Source organism: Nanorana parkeri, unplaced genomic scaffold (assembly GCF_000935625.1).
Source record: "Nanorana parkeri isolate BGI_ZX_2015 unplaced genomic scaffold, ASM93562v1 scaffold35, whole genome shotgun sequence".
Lineage (NCBI taxonomy): Eukaryota > Metazoa > Chordata > Amphibia > Anura > Dicroglossidae > Nanorana > Nanorana parkeri.
In genome coordinates, this window is record NW_017306303.1 from 1,023,458 (window position 1) to 1,047,722 (window position 24,265).

The following is a 24,265-nucleotide window of genomic DNA, read 5'->3' on the forward strand; positions in this document are numbered from 1 at the left end:
ATGAGGGGGTGGGACGGCCCGGCGTGATTCGTGTCGGCCCAGCTGGTGCTATTTGCGGAGGTGGGCCTGGAGCGGGAGCTCCACCTGCCCTTATGTTAATCTGGCCCTGCATATAGCTACTTATTATGCGCTCTCTTTAGATGCTGACAGTGGATGAGCTCATTGATGAGCATAAACGTGGCGGCGCTGTGAGTTGAGTAGTGGAGGGGGCGAGTACGACTGTGCTGTATGTAGATCGCTGTGGAGGGTGACAGTGAGATGGAAATGAAAAGAAAAAGGTGTGAAAATAAATCAGCAATCTACAATGTGTGACAACAAATAATCCTAATTTATATTCATTACAATTACTGCAATACATAGGTGGGGTGCCTTCATGGTTTCTTGCACTGGGGCCCTGAGGTATCTAGTTAAGCTTCTGCGTAATGGTAAAGACTCCTTTAAGGTTTTTATTTTTTCTGTCTGTGTCAAGTCGGGGAGATTTCCTTTTACTTCCTATCCCAAAGACACTGCAGGATGTAACAGGAAATCACTCTAAGCAAATAGATACTCCCTTTAGAACAACAAACAAGAGGCCACACTGTCTGTAACCCAACATGGTATTGCCCCGACTATGTAACACGGTAGCCTCTGGTCACATCACCGCCCAACGGCCGCAGTCAGCTAAGATACCGTGTTAAATGGCCTCTTGTTTGTTGTTAAAGCCTGATGAAAACGTTTGCTTGTGAGTACATTTATCCCTTGTTTTATTTATCCTAATAAACGATTTTACACACGGAGGGGGCGCTCGGTTCCCTTTTGTTTTCTATGTTGGTGGTGGAAGCCCCAGAGCCTTGGATGAGCAGCCCCTCAAGTCTGTGTGAAAAACAGCTGGCAGCCATTAGCGCCAAGAGTTAAATAATTTTTTTTTTAGCAGTAAAGACATGACAGAGGTTCTAAATCTTTCCCAACCTATCCAAAACTAATAAAGAAAGTGCTGGCTTTACATACACTTTAAACATTCTAATCCTGCACCAGTTCTGTTATTTTTCAATGAATGTATTCCACATACTGTACATAAAACAAAAGTACAAAAAAATTCCCACTTAGTCAGTCACCCTTTGTAATCAAGAAGCTAGAAGAGGAACAGTTTATAAATGATGTATTTATATTAGGGAAGTATTAAAAGATGGTTTTATCAAGATTACAACAATCATGTGAATGGTAATGGCCATGTATAGTTCTCTTAGGAAGCCTCAAGCAGCACACCATGGTTGGATAGTAGGAACTTCCAGTCTACTCTTCCATTTTGAGTGAAGTCATTGGCGTCTATAGCAAAATTCCAAAGGGGTGGCAACATTTCCGGCAAAGCAAAAATTTCAGGGGACTTTTATAGAAAGTGGTGATTGTATTTGTTTAACATAAATAATGCAATAATGGAAATTAAACCTCAAACATTTAGTTTCTGTTTATAAAATACAAAAAGTTACAATAAGCAGAATGATGAATCAGTGAGCTATACCAATAACACAATGCCAGTGAAAGGAAACATAGAGAAGGGTAATAGAGAAGATAAATCATGGCTACTTGAACAACAGCAATAGTCAAAAATGAGCTAGTTGACAAAGTATAATAGCTTAACATTAAGGCTCTGTTCACATTGCAGCGGTGCAGGAGCGCGTGCATTCCCGGACACAATCTATTATGACTCCGATTGTTGTATTAGCAATTTATACCTTGCTGAGACCTCTATGCCTGGCCAGTATGAGCAGATATAATCACTGCAGATAAATCCTTATCAGATAGCTGAACTCCCAAAATACCTTTTCATCCACAAAATGCTTCATTCTATTCACGCTATTTGAAGGTCAAGGGTGATAATGTTTCCAAGCTAGCATGTACATGTGTTCCTGCTATAGGCAGACATGACACTAAACGACTACTGGAGAAGAACTGCGGTACAATACACACAGGGGGAAGAAATGCAGAAAAACATGGTAACCCAAAACGCCCAAGAACTCAAATAACCCAAAACGCCCACAAGATGGCAGTATAATAATAAGCTATACTAACACCAATGATAACGGCTTAAGGAAAATTAACTATGTGAATTCTCACTTCACATTTGTATGAATATTAACTATGGCTATGAATTGTGTGATATCTTACAACCGTGTAACAGCACACGATCCTATATCTTTTTTGGGGCTTACATATGAAAAGTGTGCAAACCAGAAGTCTTCTTGTTGCCTTTATCAAGCAATCAGCTTCCAAGCGTAATTTCCGCAGTGCGGAGTTGAACTCCCTTTGGTTTGGTGGACTGGTAATGTATCATTTTCTGACAGTATGGGTTGGCTTTTACTGGCACATAGACTTTCTCCTGCTGATGTAATTGATGTGACCAGAAAGTGGGTTTGGGCAGGTATTCAGAACGCAGTGAGATATGGAAGGGCATCATTCATACCTGAAGCCTAGATGGCCAGAGAACATATGCAGTGGGCCCCAAACAGATCTCTGTATGAGGTATATGAATGTATATAATCACATGGCAAAAATCACACAAATTTACTGCAACCCTTCACCATCAGTCATGGTTACTTAGCTTGCAGATAGTTCAACAAAGCTGATTAAAAATCATAATTGTATTAGACAATGTTCATAGCTGAAATCCATTCAGAAAAGAAAAAGTAATTTTATGCAATACTAATGGCCAGTGCCTACATGTAAAAGCTGGTTTAGCTTAAACAGCATGATTGCACTCTCTTAGTCTTCGAGAGAACCCTGCTCTCCTGAACTATGTCTGAACTCTGTGTACTGTCTAAAGCACTCCACCGTCTGAACTTTTCTACCAGAAATTCTGTAAAGCCCAGTGTGCAAATTGAAGTCACCCATTTCTGTCACACACTTCTGTCTTTGTAGCAGCCATTGTAGATATTAAAGTGACATTAAACCCTCAGATTTTTTAACATATACCAATACTGTAATGTGTACCTTACTGTAATCCATGGTTGTTTCCCTTCTCTTTGCTGCTCTTCCTTTTAAATCCTCATGTCTTCTCATGCTTGGGAAGAACTTCCCTTTTCAGCTCAGGGCCTCTTCCTGTAGTGCTGGCTCCGGTTACAAGCCTATACAAACGGATACACAGACACCGTGTATCCATTCCTGAGACAAGGCAGTCTGCTGCAAAACAGCAAAGTTGTGCAGAGCATGAGAACAGATACAGATTTAAAAGGAAGAGCAGCAAAGAGAAGGGAAACAACCATGGATTACATTAAGGCACACATTACACTATTGTTTTATGTTAAAAAAATCTGAGGGTTTAATGTCACTTTAAGGATGTCCATAAATTGATTAATTTTGTACATAATGCTCCCAATTTCAGCACTGCCTGTGACAATCAGGCCTTTTAATGTTACATTTGGGGTGCTGGGCTCAGCTCCCACCAAGGATTTTCGTGCCACAACACAAAATATGTATTAGCAGTATAACTTAATTCTGTCATAATTGTCCCGACTCCCTAATGTGTGTGTATTAATGTGTGTTGGTAGGGGTTTAGATTGCTTCTTCTTGCAGGTGAATGATCTGAATGATGACATCTACTATAGGTTTCTTCAGGCAGGTGAATTATCTGAATGATGACATCTACTATAAGTTTCTTCAGGCAGGTGAATGATCTGAATGATGACATCTACTATAAGTTTCTTCAGGCAGGTGAATGATCTGAATGATGACATCTACTATAAGTTTCTTCAGGCAGGTGAATGATCTGAATGATGACATCTAGTATAAGTTTCTTCAGGTAGGTAAATGATCTGAATGATGACATCTAGTATAAGTTTCTTCAGGCAGGTGAATGATCTGAATGATTACATCTAGTATACGTTTCTTCAGGTAGGTGAATGATCTGAATGAGGGCATCTAGTATACGTTTCTTCAGGCAGGTGAATGATCTGAATGATGACATCTAGTATATGTTTCTTCAGGCAGGTGAATGATCTGAATGATGACATCTAGTATACGTTTCTTCAGGCAGATATATATGTAATATATATTGTGAGTGTGTGTTCATGTTTTAAAAAGCTTTGTTTCTGTGTATAATTTGATGTTAACTGTAAATGTGAATTATATTTCCACTTTAATAATTATATCAGCCACTTCAAATGATACTTTAATTACGAAGCCGGTATTTACTTAAAACATTTTACAAGCCAAATGTTTTAAACGCGTTCAAATGCTGATTAACTGAATTGCAATGGACGATACTTCTTGATTCAAAGTTTTTTAGCTTCCTGCAGAATCAGTTGGTCTCCTGAGCACTGGCCCTGGTATCCTGTTTTATGGTGGGTTCTTTCCCTGGCAAGAATCCTATGGAGCCACCCATGTGTGTGCCAGTAAGCTGTGTGTGTCTCCACAATGACATATATAAGTAAAGATTAAGACACCGGCACTCCAAATTGGGACTGAAAAGCTTTTGCCTGAGGAAGGGGTTCCTCTGTGCCCCCGAAACGTTTGTTGCTGTTTACTATGCTGCACGTCAATAAATAGACGTTTGCTCATGAATTTGGAGTGCCGGTGTCTTTATCTTTATTTGTGATTATAGCGGATGCCACCCGTTGACTACCGCAGCACCCGCTTTTCAAAGGGATTTGGCGGTCAGGAGTGCAATGGGACCATGGACTTTCCACAATTACATAGGCACAGCAAGGCAAGACATTCTTCTCCTCCTGCTCCCCACTCCTACTTCCTCCCTTTTCCAAGCCAGTAGATGGACAGCTGCTAGAAACTGTGCTCTGTCCCTTGTGATCTTGCACTGAACAGGAAGCTCAGCCAAAAGAATTGGAGCTGTTTGAGACAAAAAAACAGAAATGCTTTTCTTGGCAATGTATATTTGTTTGATCTGGAGTTATTATAAAAAAAGTTCAAGAGTTTAATTCTACTTTAATAAACCTCTCTTAGGCTTCCTGAAATGTTTTCTGGGCTTTGGACGCTGGAAGGCCGCAACTGGAAAAGGTTAACACCTGCAACAAAGCCTGTGCTCCTTAAGGTTACAAGCAGCTATACATTCAAGGTTCCTGATGGGAGCACAATTTGTCTGACAGAAGCTGACGTCCTAATATTGCTAAACAAGTTGAATAAAGACTGGTGGCAGGTCAGGAAAGTTGGAGATAGTGAAAACACAAAGCCATTCCAAGTACCCACCTTATTTATCAATGAGCTAATAACTCGGAGAAGTGTTGGATACAGAAAACAAGATAAAGTAAGAAAAGGTAATATACCCTTCTCATATGCTTTAACACTTTTGTCATACTGATATTTCTTAAAACCTAGCAAGTGGATCTAATCTATAAAATTATAAAAAAATATGTTGTCTTAAAGTGGGTACGCACCCATACACTGACATTTAAGTTTGGAGCAGAGGCTGGCAGGCTGATTCATCCAATGTTTTATGATCTCTCTAGAATTCTGACGACAAGACCTCTTCCTCTGAATTACTAAGTGTGCTCACTGAAAAGTTTGCATTTATTTTACATAACATAGAATGCAACAACAAGTAATACTATTTATTGACCAAATCAGTGGATTGAAAATGCTTTCAGAAAGTGAGCCTGAGTTACCCAATATATTGCACCACTTTAAAGTGTTTCTAAAGTCTGTAAGTTTTTAATTGGTCTGTCTGTGGCAAGTAACCAGGGACACTGATCTCCAGGCAGCCCAACTCTCCCAGGCGCTTCCGGGAGTCTCCTGCTATTAGATAGTGGCTCCCGGCCACCCGGGAGAGAAACACTTTCTCCCAGAAAGGTTTACTCTGCTCGATCGAGCAGAGTAAACCTTTCCCTGCTCTGTTTTTTTTTTCTTCTGACATCGGAGCCATTGGCTGCCGTCAGAATAATACATAAAAAAAAAATCACCATTGGAATGCATAGCTAGATTCCTATTGGCTATTTCAATTTGCAGAGGGGACCTGAAGTTCTCCATCAGGTCCCCTCTAGTGATTGACAGCAGCAGAGGGCGGGTGCAATAGCTAGCTTGCTATTGGCTATTGCAAAGTGAAATAGCCAATAGGAATCTAGCTATGCATTCCTATGGTGATTTTTTTAAATAGAAAACAGTTGGGCCGAGCTAGCTGCCACTGCTATCTCCGCCCAATCGTTTTCTATTTTATTTTTTACTACTTTTTTAACTGTTTTTCTATTCTGCTCGGTACCACTGCTGTTCGGCATCTATGAGAATAGGCCGAACAGCAGCGAGTGGCCTGCCGGAGGTTCGGCCTAGCCGATCCATATGTTGGAACGGCTGAGTCGAACTCCTTCTGCACTTCGGGTCGGCCGAACATGCTGAGCATCCAAACCTAGCTTCAGCAAGCCGATGTACGGCTTATTTCAGCCGATGTACGGCTGATTTCAGCCGATGTACGGCTGATTTCAGCCGATGTACGGCTGATTTCAGCCGATGTACGGCTGATTTCAGCCGAAGTACGGCTGGAATCAGCCGTACCAGCCTGAAGTGAATAGCCGAACAGCGTTCGGCTCACTTCGCTTGGGGTCGGTTAGTCACTCGGCTGCCTACGGCAGCTTAGTGAATAGACCCCTAAAAGATTTCCATTTACCTTTATTCAACTTTACTTTTGTTGTCTGAGCTTGACGCTTAAGCTGCAGTATTAGGGGTCAGAGATCAAGAATGATCAAGACTGAGAATACTTTCAAAAAGTTTATTTTTCTTTGCAAAGTTTTTTCTAGTTTACTGTTGACAGTAACAGTTTATCAAGCAAGAAGTCAGTAATAGACAGTGCAAAGAAAATGATAGATTCTCACTCATATAGAGACAATATGATGTAAACACCTAGAAGGACAGTTGGCCAGTCTTGTGATGCCTCAAACTGTCACATCCCTTACCATTGTCAAGAAGTTTGTGGCAACAATAACATTTGTTGAAGTCTTTCAACTAGTCAATGATCTGTTTTGTTAAAGTGACACTAAACTCTGGAGTTAAATCTTAAAAATACATTCAAGTACCTTAACTATTAACAAAAATGTATCTCATTTGTGTATCACTCGGCTGTAGATCCTCAAATCATCTCTGAATTGGTGCTGACACTGTCCTTTCTTCTGGAGGGTGGCTACGTTTGTTCTTCATGGTCACTATGTGTGTTGTAAAGTAGCCACCGCTCCAAGTTTACTCCCATGATGGACTACAATCTCCCACTTTTTCTCCCCCAGTCCCCCCCACACTTAACTGTCAGCGCCGCTCGTCCCCGCCCCCGGGCCCGAAGTGATCTTCTGTTCCCTCGTACTTCCTGGTTGCAGAGGGAGGATACTGATGGCAGAGGAGCCATTGGCTCCTTCTGCCATCAATCAAAGGGAGAAGGGGTGTGGCCTGCCACAGGGCTGTGTATGTCTATGGGCGCACACAGCCACTGCGGGCACAAGCGTGAACGGGTGCCTCCATTAGCCGACGGAGGCACCCGTACAGGGAGTGGGGAAGAAGAACGCAGCGGGGACCCACTTGAAAACTAGGAATTTAAAGATTTTAAAGAAAAACAACAACAGCCTCAGGCAAAGGTGAGCATCCATATAGCAAATATTAAAAAAGGAAGGTTTAATATTGCTTTATAACTCTCATGAGATTAGTCCCTTTGTGTGTATCACATACTTTTAATGTGAGCTGCTACAGAAGAGATTTTCATTAGTGCAATTTATCTTCCAAAATTGCAAAATGCTTAAATGTGCATGCATAGCAACAACTATTAGTGATTGTTCTCTCTTTCCTCCTTAGACTTCAATAAGAGAAGGATACTCCAAAAATGTCTCATTCATGCTATCTTTATGTGATTCATCAAGCATTCACAAAGCATTTTTAATATTCTGTTGTATAAAGAGAAATTATCAATTTAAACACACTGGGGAAGTTATCAAAACTTTAGCAGACAGAATCCAGAGCAGTTGCCCATAGTAACCAATCAGCTTCTATCTTCAGTTTGTTCAGTTAAGCTTTACAAATGAAAGAGAGAAGCTGATTGGTTACTATTGGCAACTGTTCTAGATTTTGGCTGCTCCACTTTTAGTAAATTCCCTTCACTGTGGTTTTGGTTAGTCTACTACAGCAACAGTTGAGCAATGTAGAAGCACAGAATAGAAACTAAAATGGTGGTTTGGGCACAGGGTTGGTAGTGACCAGATAAGTGGAAGATATTATTCCTTGCGTTAATACCGATTCCTGATGTAAAAAGCAAATGTGCAAAATTAACATGAGGCCATTCTGTTTTATTCGTGAGAATTTTTCTTTTCAGGGAGCAAACTGTTTCACAGATCCCAGGATAACCTGTTGGTTTCCTGCTTTGCACCGTCTCTGATGGAGGAACATTACTATGTTAAACAGAAATGTGAAGGTTCTCCACAAAATGATGCCGAGAAGCCAATTCTAACCAATGTTTTAACAAGAACTCATAAGAAGTCCGCCAGCTTCTCTCTCAGTTCTTCGTGGCATGGACAGTTCCCAAAAAGTGAAAAGCAGAAATCAACATTCCAAAAATGTGTTTCTGAAAAGGTGAGATAAAAATTCAATTGATTTATACTTTATTTGTAGATTGTGCTTTCTTACTGGCTTTCACGTGACGTTTTGAAGTGTATCTCTAACGGCATTTGAAACAAAAAAAATGATAGCATGAGTAGAAATTAGAATCACAGGTTTTATAGGGAGACACCAGTTCCAGTGACAACTGTAAAAGAGAAGATTTCCCCTCACTTTGGAGAAATTTCATCTGGCTTCCTGTTGTGTCTCTATGAGAGAAAGTAAAGGGAAATCTCTCTGGTGGGACACAAAGAGCAAAAAACCATTTTACTAGACATGTGCGATTCGTTTCGTTCCGAATCGAAATTCGGACAAATTTTCGGAAATTCGGACATTCGGATGTATCCGAATTCCGAATTACAGACATAACGAATGCAAACGAATCCGAATTTCCATTTCCGAAATTCGGTAGTGGTAGTTCGAACGTTCGTTTCATTTTCTGTTCTTATTCGTGTCTTATTCGTTTCTTATTCGTTTCGTTCGTTGGAGAAAAATATTTTTTCCCCCTCAAATGTCACTTTGCTGCAAACGAACGAACGAATCAAATACGAACAGAAAACGAAACGAACGTTCGAACTACCGCTACCGAATTTCGTCCGAATCCGAATTCCGAATCCGAATTGACTTTCACACCCGAATCCCGAAAAACGAAATAACACAAATCCGAATTTAAAACGAAACGAAACGAATTTTTTGGCAGTGCACATGTCTACATTTTACCATTCCCTATTCAATCCAAAGTACAGCTCTTAAGCTAAACTTACACACATTTATCCATGCAATTCACATGTATAATGAAAGGGACCCAGTATGATACAATATTTGTTTTGAAGACTGTCACGGTTCATCTGTGCATAGTTTAAAAAAATTATTTAGACATTCTGTCCATAATTGATTTATATGAAAAAACATTCAAAAAGGAACTATAAATTAGCCAATGGATCATATCCAATGCCTTTATAACCTGTAACCTGTTTGGCCAAGATATCACATTAGATTAGCATGTTAGCTTTTGGCTATTGGCTAAGAAACCCTCTTGTTTCAGTGCAGATTAACTTTTTTTTAAAGCACCAAGAATTCAGTGCTGGGAATTGCACTATTATATTTTGTTTAGGACGAAACATTTTAGGAAACAAAAAATAGATACATATGAATACACAAAAGCTGGCCATAGAACCCATGGCTAACTGACTTTATTGAGAAGGCCAGGTACTGTGACATAAGGGGCAATCATTTAAAACCATTCTTTTAGAAAAGAATCCAAAGCACAAGAGAGATAGACGATGGTTTGTCCTGCTGGACATTTGAAAGAGCAGACACTGTTGGGAAACCAGTTACAGATCCAAAGGACCCCTTTTCCTTTTTACTAAGTGAATTAATGGTCAGCCATATTGGAATGCAGCTCATGTGGCTCTCCACTATAAAACTCAGTGTAGCCGCATGGGTTGAAAAGCACAACATTAAAAGCTCAAAATCACTAATCATTAATTTTATTTGGAGCAACGTGGACACAAAAAGCCTTTTTATTTCCATAATTTCTGTGTAATGGCCATTGGTATGTCTTCCCATGTCATTGCTCCCTAAATATGTAGCTTTCCAGTGCCTTGCAGTTTGCTGGTAGTTCCTCTAATGATTCACCAAATAATTATGTTTGCTTTCCTCACTGGCAGGCCACAGTGCTCAATTTAAAATAATCTGAAATAAACACACCCAAAATCTTTATCCTTTGTAATTCTAGCCAATAGTGTACCCTCAATATTGAGGATTCTTTTGCATATTATTTTGCATTTAAGAAAATTGAGCGTCAGTTTGTACTGCTTTGACTAATTTTCCAGCAATGCCAAAGCACGTTCTGCATTACAAATACCTCCAGGAACATCAACCCTATTTTCACACCTTTGTGCCATCTGCAAAAATGCATACCTTGCCTACCAAGCCTTCTGTTATATCACATACAAACAGATTATATAGAAAAGAACCTAGAACATAGCCTTGTTGTACACCATTAGTGACTGGTCTCTGCTGGGGTTGTCTATGTAAATCTGAAGGACCTTGATAAAGATGGACTAAGCTCCTTTAATATGTTGACAATAAAATGCTGATGCTTTTACTTATCTCCACTACAAGACCCATGAGTGCCTTTATACCTACTTTGGATTTTAACACTGAAGGCACATATGGGAATCCTAAATGTTGCCCTTGTCTGGTAGAATGTTAACTGGCTACCTGTCTGCTGAGTTGGTGGTTGTACAGCAACTCTACATCACCACAGCTAAGTCAATTGACTGGTCACTATCGCAATGACATGCAGGATTATGTTAAATTGATCACTTCCTTTGTGGAGCCAGTCCCCCAAAATGTTGTTCTTCCTCTTGTTTATGATCAGTGCAGTTTCTGTACACTTTTATTTATTCTCATGAGAGCTGTCAAACAGGTTCAACCACATTGAATGTATTAATGTATGTACTCAACAAAGAATGTCTTTCAGTATTTGTTTTACTTATTTCTAGCACGAGGAAACATGATTCTGTAACCATTCAGTATTTCAGCCTTGCTTTTCATCAAAACCGTAGTCAATACACAGTGCTGTGTCCTGTGCTCTGTCCTGTGCTGATTCTGCTCTGTGCACTTTATAGTGTGAATATGACCTATATAATTAACTGCACTCCCAGCACTCTTAGCCCCTTGTAATCCTTGTACTGTGACTTACATTTACTGTTGTCTCTTATTACCATCATATCAAAGTGTTGAACTCAATTTGATAGTGATATCTTTAAGCCAGTGATAATTGACCAGTAGCATGTTCCAAGAGCATGTTGGAGCTTGCAATTCTATAACAGCTGAACATTCACTCTTTGTCTATCACGGTTTTAGGCACATATTGCTGTAGTCTTAAAGGGAATGTATTGTGGATTTCCTTACTATTATTTTATAATTGTTTATTTATAATAGTGATGACCAAATATAAGAATACAAAAAAAGTTTTTAAAATAATGTTTTAGGCAAATATAAAATATTGTAGATAAATATTATCCAGTCCTCAATTGTGCCAGCAGGTGGAGCTCTAGTCGTTGTTTCACATATTCAGGCAATTCAGCTTTTAGGTGTGCCAATAGAAGCCCATTGTTTATCAAACTGCAATTGGTCATCAAGGCAGTGACTCTTTTCTTATCAGAGGGCTTAGTACCAGTTTTCAATCAAATAAAGGGTTCTCCAGAGCAAGCAATGTTTATTGTGCTTTCCCTTTAGATAACTAGTAGTGCTTGCTGAGTCCTTTGTTAGATATTAAATGTTTATTTATTAATTATGTATGATAAAACAGATATAAAACAACAGTTTAAAAACATAAACAAATAAACATAAAAAAACATAAACATACAAAAATAATAATGTTGACCCAAACCAACATAGTCTACCTAAATAATAATAATAAAGTTGACACAAAACATTAAAATCTTGTATTGGTGAGTTCTAACAAGTATGGAGTAGCTCTATAAAAACTGAATCAAGGGCTCTATAATCAGGCTGCATCTGAGCAACATTACCACGCAATGTTGTTCTAGAAAGAGCAATAATGGTACAGATGGATATAAATAGGTTTTATCTGTAACTGGTTCTGAAGTAAAAAAAACAGTAAGGACCCAGTCACATCCTCATGGTATGGTAATTGTACAGAAAAATGCATTTTACTGTGTATTACCACAAGACGTAATAATGAGCAAACCACAGTGCATTGCGCTGCTATTCTTTTGGATGGCACCCCTATGCACTATTACAGTTGCAATAGCACACTTGCACTGCGAGGCACCACTATACACATGCAATACATTGTTGTTTGCTGAGTTTCAACAAAACAGGTCATGTCCATTATTTCAGACCTTCAGTTATTTTTCAAAAATATAGTAGATTATGTGTCATCAGCAATTTAGACCTGGTGCTTTTCTCAACTCATTCTCCCATAATAAAATCTCAGATTACAATTAATTTTAGATCTTCTTTACCAGATAAAACCAAACATCATGCAAATCACTCCGTCACTGAATATGTCAATTTTTTTTACAACCCCGGCCCGTTTATATGGCTGTGAGGGTTCATCTGATGAACTATGGCTTAATTTCACATTAAATCATGTGCTGTCCATGACAATTTTTTTTTTTTTTTTTACCTTGGGAGTTTTCCCTTTCTTTGGAGGGATTTCCTCTAACTTCCTGTTGTGGCTATCGAACAGGAAGTGAAGGGAAATCTACCCAAATGAGACACAAATGCCTTCAGTGCTTATAACCCTACGTTACTCTATCCAAAAAAAAAAAGTTTTGGTTTCAGTTCTAATTAATTACATGAGGATGAATATTATCAATAGATCAATAGAAACCTTGCAACTTTTGTTTCAGAAAATTTACAGTGAATACACTTTGATGTTAAACAGCACTAATAGTATGGTGATTACCTTGTGTATTTGTTTTACATCCAATCCTTTTGTAGATGTTTTGCATCTGCTGTGGAATCACTATATTGCTGTTTTTCTTGTGCTCAGGACCACAAATTAGCAAAATTAACAGGTTTATTCACTAAAGGGTGAAGAGTTTGGAGAAGGCAGGAGAAGTGAACAATCTAGGACAAAATAACGGATTTCGAAACATTCTCCAATTCAGCTCACTTTCCAGTTCAGCTATGTTGTCCTAGATTGTCCACTTCTCCTGCCTTCTCCAAACCATTCACCCTTTTGTGAATATCCCTGTAAGTGTGGACAGTCTAAGGTTACAATCTTTTGAACTTTAGAACCATACAGGAGTGATGGTGATGCATACATAAAGTGGTTTATTATTGATTATTAACTATGGACATTATTCTCCAGGAACAGTGTATCGTACTATAGTAAGAAACAGTTATTATTCCATATCAGAGATAGTAATGATCACTAATACAGATTGATGCAGGGCCCTACAGAATGTATTTTAGGTGCTTTTAATGATTCACGTTATAGTAATGAATAAAAAGTTATTTTGTTTTTGTCCTACTATGTTCCCTCTGGATGAGGTATTTGAAAGTGGAGAAATGTTTTGGTTCACTGCAATGTAAATAAGAGAATTCACCATAGCAAATCATATTTCCTAGTATTTTTCAGTTTGAAGACATAAGAAAGATGTGAAAATATAGGCTATCTGCCTCCCCCTACTTTGCAGTCCTAGGGTCTAGGGAGATCTTTGCTCTATAATTGTCCTGATCGCCAATATCATTCGGAATGAAAGTGAGGGCAGACCCAAAATTTCGAGAACAGGAATAGAGGGGGAATCTTCTGATGGGTCACATGTTCTGGTGACAGCTGTCTAAAAGGGGATTTCTCTCACATTGGAAAAAAAAAAAACCTGTCAGTTGCTATTGAGTGTACAAGACAGGAAGTAAAGGGAAACCTCCCAAATAAGACACAGATGACAAAAACTGACAGTGGTTTAATGGTTTTAACCCACCCCTAATCTTTTAAAAAATGTTTAAAAAGTTTTGGCTTTTGACATACTTTAACATTTAAATTTATTACTTCCTCGTTACTTTGGCATTAAATCATTTATTTATTCCAGGTATTTATATAGCGCCGAAAAATTACGCAGCGCTTTAACATAGTTGCACATTCACATCAGTCCCTACTCTCAAGGAGCTTACAATCTAAGGTCCCTAGCTCACATGCATACATAGAGGGCCAACTTAACACATATCTCACTGAATGCTGTAGCCCAAATGCATTTCATACACATTTCTTACTAAATAGGACGGTTTGAGATGAAGACACTGGCTGAATAAATCTGAGCGATAAAAGCAGGGAGGAGATGTCTGTTGTTTTAAAACCCTTCCCTTGCAAAATCAAGCATAATATAGTTCCTCTTTTCAGAAAAAGAACAGAGCATAGCAAGCTGGCAATAGGCTAGTAGTGGAAAGGGGAGAAGATGACTTAAATAGAAGCATGGGACATTTCACCAAGAGAACACATGAGGGTATATGCTGTATGTGACTCATCATTGTACACCAATGTAGTACCTGCCTACACATGTTGGTCTCTTGACTGTATCTAACAGACAACAAAAAAGGAAACAAGCTGCATAATTTTCCAGTACAGCAGAGACCTGTCTGTGTCCCTCTTGTTTACCTGCTAGCAATGCCTGACCTTGTTGCATGAACTGGTGAGTATTCTATGTGGGGGAATATTTTCCATGCGTTAAGCTTTATTGTATTTCATAAAACATTTTGACCAGTTTATAGCAGGGTCAAACAGTAGTTGTGGTATAAAAGGTGTATTCTAAATAATATTGATTTGTGTAAATGGTATTAGAACAAATATTATAACACAGACTGTAGGCTGAAATTATACCCAAACCATGAATCAGAAAAGAACACAGTGAGAATATATGCACAAATATTAGAATTAAATTACTCACAGATAATGGCAATACAGACCAGTTAACAGAGGTATACAGTATTCTTGCAACTGTATGCAGGCTGAACACAGGCAAACATAATGAAAATGTACTGGAACTATACACATGTAATGGACTGGAAGTGATGACAGGCAATATCACGAAATTGTGCTTGAAAAAATGGACTGAAACTGCTTATAGGCAACAGTTTGAAATTGTAAGTAATGAACTGGAACTATGTATAAAAAATGTACTGGAGGTCATACACAGGTAACGGATGGGGGAATGTAACATGTAATGGAATGATATATCAGTCATAAATAGAACTTTTAAATTTTAGATGCAAAATCACCAGCACTGGTGAACATATTTCCTTGTTCAGTTTTTTTAACTTATGTCACATGCGTCATACAAGTCAACGTTGCGCCGTCACACAGGGTCCTGACATAGTGACTGTGTCATCGTGAAGAGGGGACCCTGCGTGGCCCCAGAACGTTGGCTTGTATGACGCATGTGACATAAGTTCAATGAACTGAACGAGGAATAACTTTTGCGCGTGCTGTTGATTTTACATTTAACATTTGGAGGTTTCATACAGCGCCATCCGTGTAATCACTGCCAGTACCACCCTTCTCAAGACAGAGGTTGATGAAGCTGTATGGAGTGCAGGTGATCCATAATAACTACATAAACACAACTTGGACACCATTAGTAGTCTGGGATTTTGTATAAGTCATGGAATAGAGCTGTTTGCAACAGATTTAGATTGCATACAATAGAATGGAATTGTTCTGTGAATGGTGATTTGATGTAGCCATTTAGATTGTATACAGTAGAATGGAATTGTTCTGTGAATGGTGATTTGATGTAGCCATTATTATTGTATAAAAAAGAATGGAATTGTTCTGTGAATGGTGATTTGATGTAGCCATTATTATTGTATAAAAATAATGGAATTGTTCTGTGAATGGTGATTTAATGTAGCCATTATTATTGTATAAAAAAGAATGGAATTGTTCTGTGAATGGTGATTTGATGTATCTATTTAGATTGTATACAGTAGAATGGAATTATTATGTGAATAGATTAGATTGCAAGCTTACAAATTTAGAATGCATACACAGCCAGTGAATGTCTGGTGTAGCATCATGTTTAATATTTAATAATATATGCATAATCATATGAATGACATGTTAGCAGTGGGAGTAGGACAATGAAATAGTGTTGGGTATGGCTGAAATTATATATTCTTTAGTTACTATTGCAAAAATTGTTGAAGCAGGTAGTGATGAAACTTCCGTAAAGGTTGAACCTCAAGCATGACAAAATGTTGAAGTAACAGCAGCATACAGTATATTATCCTTTTTTTTCCGATTTGTGTGGCAGGGAACGCACAGCTCTAATTGTTAGGGGAGTATTTATTTTATGTAATAAGATTTTATTAAACAATAATCAAGAAACATAAAACAAAGAGAGCCACCACAGGTGAGCACCCCCAGCAAATAGTATCCCCTGATCACTCGGAAGTCCAAAATGATATGTCCCCATGACAATGAGACAGTCCACAACAGAAAAAGATCATAACAAAGCAAAAATATATTCCAGAGTGGCCAACCTGTTTACGACTAAGGGGAATAAGAAACGTCATCTTGTAGACTATCCCTTCCTATAGGACAAATAACAAAGAAGGAAGCAATCGGGAGAAATGAAAAGAAAAAAGAAAGGGGGGAGGGGGGAGGGAAAGTAGGGCGGAGAGGGGTAAGGGAGAGAAAAAGGACAGCAAAGGGAGAAAACGGTAGAACAAGGGAAGGCAAAAGCGGGTTGAAACTATACCTCCCCCTAGGCAGCTAATGGAAGGTCATAAAGCACCAGGCAAGACCGAGTTGAGCCCAATACAAGGATAACTCAATGTACACAGATAGAAACAGCCACTTCAACCACCCTGAGACGCACAATATAAAGTACTTCTGGACTTTCATGAAAAGTATTCAAGAACTCCATAGGGCATTTTAGGTGTGTATTTATAAAGACGTAACATGGTAGGATTTCACCATATTTAAAAAGCACTTTGCTGGTTAGATTTGCCTGCACATTTGCTGAGTCAAGTAACATTTGCCTACATCTATTGTACACTGGAGAGCAGTTCTAATTGTACTATTCCACCCTGTATTAATCAGGTGAATGTCACACACTTTGCCCATTTCACAGATACATTAATTTGGTGCATACATTAGACCAGAGAGCAAATCATTGCATCTTACAATGAAAGTGCCTCTATTCCTTGAGGAGTCCGGCTGTCCATAATGCTGAATTTGTGGTTTAATGAAAGTAGATTCAGACCTGACTTATAGGGGTTGAATTACTAAAGAAATAATGTATGTTTACTTTGCAAGGACATTTCCACTTTAAAAGAGAATGTTCCCTTAGCTTAGTGAATAAAGTGAAAATACACTTTGCAAAGAATACCTAATCATGTGCAATGAAGATAAAATAGGAAAAACAAAAATTGGAGGACTGAAGTCAGCACAGCTTCCCCACATTCACTAAGCCCAGTGAAAATTCCCTTGCAAAGTGAACATGCTCTACTCTTTTAGTGAATCAACCCCATAGACTTGCAATAATGTGGTAAGGCTCAATGACTTCAGTATTACTAAGCAGGAAGCAGACACTACATATGCAAATATGCCCCCCCCTCACATCTCCATATAATGTAATTACAATCTATACACGTAGACAATGTTTTTAAAAGAGAATCACTCGTGTTTGGACTTTTAAAAGTCTCAATCTTGAGGCTGAACTCCAGGGACAAAAAAAATCTTTATTCTTGCAGTGGGGAATTCCGTCCTAAACTAGAAAAAAGATAAACTTTATAGCTGAAATCTAAACACGAAAACTTCAATTTCAATATTTCCCCCAATAGCCACCAAGGGTATTCATCCACTTTGTGAGCACTAAATGCTTTTAGAAAAAGTCCAACTTTACCTTGCAAAAGTAACAGTGACATCCTCACTGTACATAGACTTTGCAGAGAGGAGAGCTGTAGGAGGGATCCAGAAGACCCCACCCACTACAGGCTGCCTGCAGGAATCAAGAGGGGCGGAGACACGACCAGTGACCCTGCACGAGGCGAGAGAGCAGCAGTGACCGGTCTTTATTACAGGAAGCTCCTGCACACAGGCAAGGTTTCACATTGGATTACTGGACAGATCTGGAAGAAATACACAAAACACACCCATAGACAATAGCTGCTTCTCCTGGAGTTCAGCTTTTAGAAGTACACAGTCATGAAGGCATTTCTTTCAAAATAAACAGCAAGTTGTTCAGCAAGTTAGTTGAGGTTAGTTCCTTAAAATATGTTTGTAGAAACTGTGTTTTGCATGAAATACCTTTTTTTCAGCAAAGAGCATTATGTACCAGTTGTCAGGAAACTTGAATGACTGATCCGGTCAATTACACATACGGTTATTTTTACATAAATGTTCACATTTCCTCATGATCCCTATAGATTACCCTCACCTTAGTTACCAGGGTTCACTTGTCCTATCTGTCTAAATATGCCTGCCAATAGGTAAATTTGTTCTTCAAAGCTAAGTTCACCTTTTGGACCATGTATTATGCTACATGCATATTCAGATTGTAACATGAAAGATGGTCACATGGCAACCCCCCCCCCCCCCTTCCCCACTTACCTGAATTGCAAAGTGCTGCTGTATTTTGAACTTACCGCAGCTGTTTTGGGCTCCGCCGACACAGCTGCATCATCCATTCACAGGTCCTTCGTGTGAATAGAGAAACTACAAGTCTCCTCAATCACAGCGGCAGAGGGACTTGTTATTGTCAATAGATTGCGGTGATGTCGCACTTGTAGTCCATTCACTCTTCCTCCATGTTACTGAGGTACGGACATGGATGGGAGGGAGAATCTGCAGAAGCCAGAATATTACTATCCGTGGTTGCAATGCTTTACTGGCTCCAATAGAAAACAAAATGCGCAATTGTGAATTTATTATTTTTTCTCAAAAAGTGAATTCCACACTCCTTGCCAAAATGAAACTTCAAATCTCTAATAATTGTCTATGAAAAGAATATAAACAATACTTACTAGTCCAGTGGCGTTGTGTTCCTTTCAGGCAAAATTCTCTTTGCACCACTCTGCTGCCTCTGCCGCCATCTTGAAACGAGATCCTGCGCATGCGCAGATGTGGGACCTGCAGTATGTATATATAGATATATAGATATATATCTATATATATAGTCATACACACACGCTGGGCATCATTTAGTTTATTATAGTAACATGAATTCTTATTCTTGGGACCTTTCCGTCAGTTACTCAGCATGTTTTTGTTGTCTGTAAATGTTCTGAACTTTGAAGTGAATAGATGCAATAAATTGCCCATTGCTTCTTGTGCCAAATAAATATATATAATTAGCAAAATTGATAAAGAATCAGCACAACTAAAAATAATCAGCAACTACAGTGACTAAACCTATTACAGTATACTCCCCATTATCCGCCATTCGAACCACTGGCAAAAGAAAAAAAATCAAGGACATAATATGTCCTCGATTTTTTTTCTGGTCGCAGGATGCACACTAGAAAAATGCTGGTTGCTTGGTACACACTAAATTTATTTAGTTGCTGACAAAACTCTTTGTTTACATCTTGCTGCGGCCGGCAGCTAGATTCTGTGGTCGGCAGCAGAATGTAAACAATGGGGAGCAATAGCCAGCCTGCTATTGGCTATTTCAAATTGCAAAATGCACAGCGGCTCATGTGCAGTGCTCGCCACTGTGCCAATGCGCTGATCCCAGCACATCACACTATGTACTTTAAAAAAAAAACTTTATTGAGATGTCTCAGGTGACATTTCATTCAGTTATACGGGCACTGCGTTGTGCGAGATGTGTGTTCCAAATTGCATCCCTCTGCGCTCAAAAAAGTAAGGCAGTGCAGTGGTTTGAATGGGGCCCATACGTGACAAAGCAAATTATTATTATTATTTTTATACAGGATTTATATAGCGCCAACAGTTTGCGCAGCGCTTTACAATATATTGCCTAGTCTTGCGCTGGGGTTGCGCTAGAAACAACTGGCAGTGCAGCGCCAACGCACGTCCTGTGAATGGACCCTTAATGTACTTTCAGTGCAATACAACAGGGGGGAAGTCTGACGTCAGACACCCGCAGCAGCCATTGAAGGTAAGGGTAGGTGTAAGTATCAGGGAGAGAGCCAGCGGACATAATCCAAATGTGCGTGCCTGCCAGTAACAAAAAGGCCGGATCTATAAGCCGCCATGCTCCCTGGCACATGGGTACTCCTAATATGGAAGATTTACCTCTGTCCTAGGAGTCCACCACCCTGAAGAGGCTGAACCAGGGTGGGAAGGTAGCAGTAGAAACTGATGGAATTGATCCGGAGCAAGGACAAAAAAGGAACATTGTGGGCAGGGTAGTTAATCCAATTTATTGATTTTTTTAAGGGTGCTGTCCTGTGAGGTCATGGGGGAAGGAGCTGACACATAAATAAGTTGACATGATTAGCTCCAAGAAAACACACATGTAGGGCATTTTAACGTGTTTTATTGCATTGTGTGTGGGGACAGGGCAGGGGCAGCCCGCCATCCCATGGTAACAAGCGCTTCCCCTGGATACCTGCCATATACTCACCTATATATCAAGCAAGATGCCTGAGCTGAGTCTTTCTGTGACCTTGAAGAACTCATCAGGGAGGCTTGCATCGATCAGCAAAACATGCATATTTGTGCATTGTGGTAATGCAAACGTTCCTGCAGTGCACAGATGCCAAGAGAACCATAGTGTGCATTAAAACATTTCTAATTGAGATTTTAACATTCACATTCATACAGTCCTACAAAGTATTCAACAAACTATGCCATAATGCAAAAGAGGAAGAAGCAAAAAAAAGTGTTACACAATGAAGAAAAGTCACGTGTAAGAAAAAGAATTCGAAACATAGGAAAGTCAAGTTATTTAAAGTGTGTATACTGCCAAAAATGTTTTAAATTTTTTTTGGGATAGGGTTGGAAATGGTTAGAACCTCTGTCAGGTTTTTTTATTGCTGTCTGTGTAACCACTGGGAGAGATTCACCTTATTTGTTCTATTGACCACTGTCACTGGGAATAAAAGTACGGGTAAATCCAAACTTTGAAGTTGTCACCTGAACAGAAGTGAAGGGGACATTTTCCAATGGGGACACCGGTTCTCGACATCTGTCTATGGTTATTGGTAATGGTTATTGTAAGTAGTTAGGATATAAATATATCATATCTGTAATAACTATTACCATCCAAGTGTGTCAAGTAAAATATTTGCACTTTACTTATAGCTGTATTTCATTACTTTTCTGCTTCAAAGGACTCCTACAAGGCGAGAATTGTGTCTGGAACTTTGAGTCAATTACCTCAATAACACCTCTGATCCCTATGGCCTAACCCAGTGATGGCTGGCTAACTTTTTGAACCCGAGTGCCCAAGCTGCAGCACAAAATCAATTTATTTATCTCAAAGTGCCAACACTGAAAACAAGTTTGGTATTGTGTTTTAGTTTGGGCGCTGGGGTTTAAAAAATGTTTAGCATCACTGCCTTAGGCAAAATAGGGAAACACACATATTCAAACATTTATACATTCACAGATACAAACACATATCATCACACACATATAATCATACATGCATAAACACACACATATCACACACTCATAAAACACACACACCACACACCCATAAACATACAGAACACAATCATAACACATCACACACTCATAAAAATACAAATCATACATATCGTGCACACTCATATCAAACACACACATATCACACACACTCATAAAGCACACCCACACATAAAAACACACCCATAAAAATAAACCAAACATTCATAAAAACACACACAGATATCACACACTCATAAAAAACGCACACATACCATACACACTCATAAAACAAACCCACACATCACACACATTCATAAAAACACACACACTCAATAAAACACACATCACACATGCAATGTAACATACACAAATATAACACACACACTTATTAAACCACACATACAGTATCTCACAGAGGTGAGTACACCCCTCACATTTTTGTAAATATTATATTATACTGTGTAAAGTACATGTACATATACAATGTAAAGTAGTGAGTGTATAGCTTGTATATCAGTGTACATTTGCTGTCCCCTCAAAATAACTCAACACACAGCCATTAATGTCTAAACCGCTGGCAACATAAGTGAGTACACCCCTAAGTGAAAATGTCCAAATTGGGCCCAATTAGCCATTTTCCCTCCCCGGTGTCATGTGACTCGTTAGTGTTACAAGGTCTCAGGTGTGAATGGGGAGCAGGTGTGTTAAATTTGGTGTTATTGCTCTCACTCTCTCATACTGGTCACTGGAAGTTCAACATGGCACCTCATGGCAAAGAACTCTCTGAGGATCTGAAAAAAACAAATTGTTGCTGTACATAAAGATGGCCTAGGCTATAAGAAGATTGCCAAGACCCTCAAACTGAGCTGCAGCACAGTAGCCAAGACCTTACAGTGGTTTAACAGGACAGGTTCCACTCAGAACAGGCCTCGCCATGGTCGACCAAAGAAGTTGAGTGCACATGCTCAGCGTCATATCCAGAGGTTGTCTTTGGGAAATAGACATATGAGTGCTGCCAGCATTGCTGCAGAGGTTGAAGGGGTGGGGGGGTCAGCCTCTCAGTGCTCAGACCATACGCCGCACAGTGCATCAAATTGATCTGCATGGCTGTCATCCCGGAAGGAAGCCTCTTCTAAAGATGATGCACAAGAAAGCCCACAAACAGTTTGCTGAAGTCGAGCAGACTAAGGACATGGATTACTGGAACCATGTCCTGTGGTCTGATGAGACCAAGATAAACTTATTTGGTTCAGATGGTGTCAAGCGTGTGTGGCAGCAACCAGGTGAGGAGTACGAAGACAAGTATGTCTTGCCTACAGTCAAGCATGGTGGTGGAAGTGTCATGGTCTGGGGCTTCATGAGTGCTGCCAACATGTACTGTGACATACTGAAGCAAAGCATGATCCCCTCCCTTCAGAGACTGGGCCGCAGGGCAGTATTCCAACATGATAATGACCCCAAACACACCTCCAAGATGACCACTGCCTTGCTAAAGAAGCTGAGGGTAAAGGTGATGGACTGGCCAAGCATGTCTCCAGACCTAAACCCTATTGAGCATCTGTGGGGCATCCTCAAACGGAAGGTGGAGGAGCGCAAGGTCTCTAACATCCACCAGCTCCGTGATGTCATCATGGAGGAGTGGAAGAGGACTCCAGTGGCAACCTGTAAAGCTCTGGTGAACTCCATGCCCAAGAGGGTTAAGGCAGTGCTGGAAAATAATGGTGGCCACACAAAATATTGACACTTTGGGCCCAATTTGGACATTTTCACTTAGGGGTGTACTCACTTTTGTTGCCAGCGGTTTAGACATTAATGGTTGTGTGTTGAGTTACTTTGAGGGGACAGCAAATGTACACTGATATACAAGCTGTAAACTCACTACTTTACATTGTAGCAAAGTGTAATTTCTTCTGTGTCGTCACATGAAATGATATCACACACTAAATAAAACACACATATCACACACCTATTAAAAACACACACACATATCACACTCTCATTAAAAAACACACACATATATTTCACACTCATTAAAAACACACACACATCACAAATTAATTAAAAAAACACACACGGATCACACACTCATAAAACACACAATAAATCACACACACACGCTGATTAAAATACAAACACTTATCAAAAAACACAGAGACATATAGCACACACAAGCATTAACAATAATTAAAAGCTCCCTCCCTCCAAAACAGGTAAGCAGGAGAGGGGGCAATTTTTTATATATTATTCATTATTAGCTTTTAATTATTGCACTGGACCATCACGAGATGATTTTCATTAAATATATTGCCGGTTCGGCAATATATTATGTAGGATCCTTCCAGGTTTAAAGGCGGTGGGCATCTTAAAAAACTTAATATGACGCGGAGACCAGTGGGACACCAGAGGCTCGCACGGAGCACCCCAGCTGAGCACCTGCAGTGTGCAGTCACCGGCAACCGCCACCTCGCGTGCATTCATAGGGGGCCTCTGTGTGCCCTCTGTGGCACACGTACCATAGGTTTGCCGCCGCTGGCCTAACCCTTCACAACAGCCTTTACCACTCACATATGTCAAGAAAAAAGCCGATAAAAGGGCTCTAAGGAATCCAAATAGCTTGGATCTTTGATAACTTAAAAT

General features: G+C 39.5%; 1 protein-coding gene across 1 annotated transcript in view; it reads left to right on the forward strand.

Annotated features, from left to right (window-relative positions):
* The window catches only part of ARHGAP9 (Rho GTPase activating protein 9), a 109,045-nt gene that overhangs the window by 10,511 nt on the left and 74,269 nt on the right, over positions 1-24,265 (forward strand). The window contains exons 2-3 of the mRNA XM_018569536.1: positions 4,933-5,243; positions 8,264-8,520. Coding sequence (XP_018425038.1) covers positions 4,943-5,243; positions 8,264-8,520 — 558 coding nt within the window. The 5' untranslated portion in view covers positions 4,933-4,942. The remainder of the gene's footprint in view (positions 1-4,932; positions 5,244-8,263; positions 8,521-24,265) is intronic.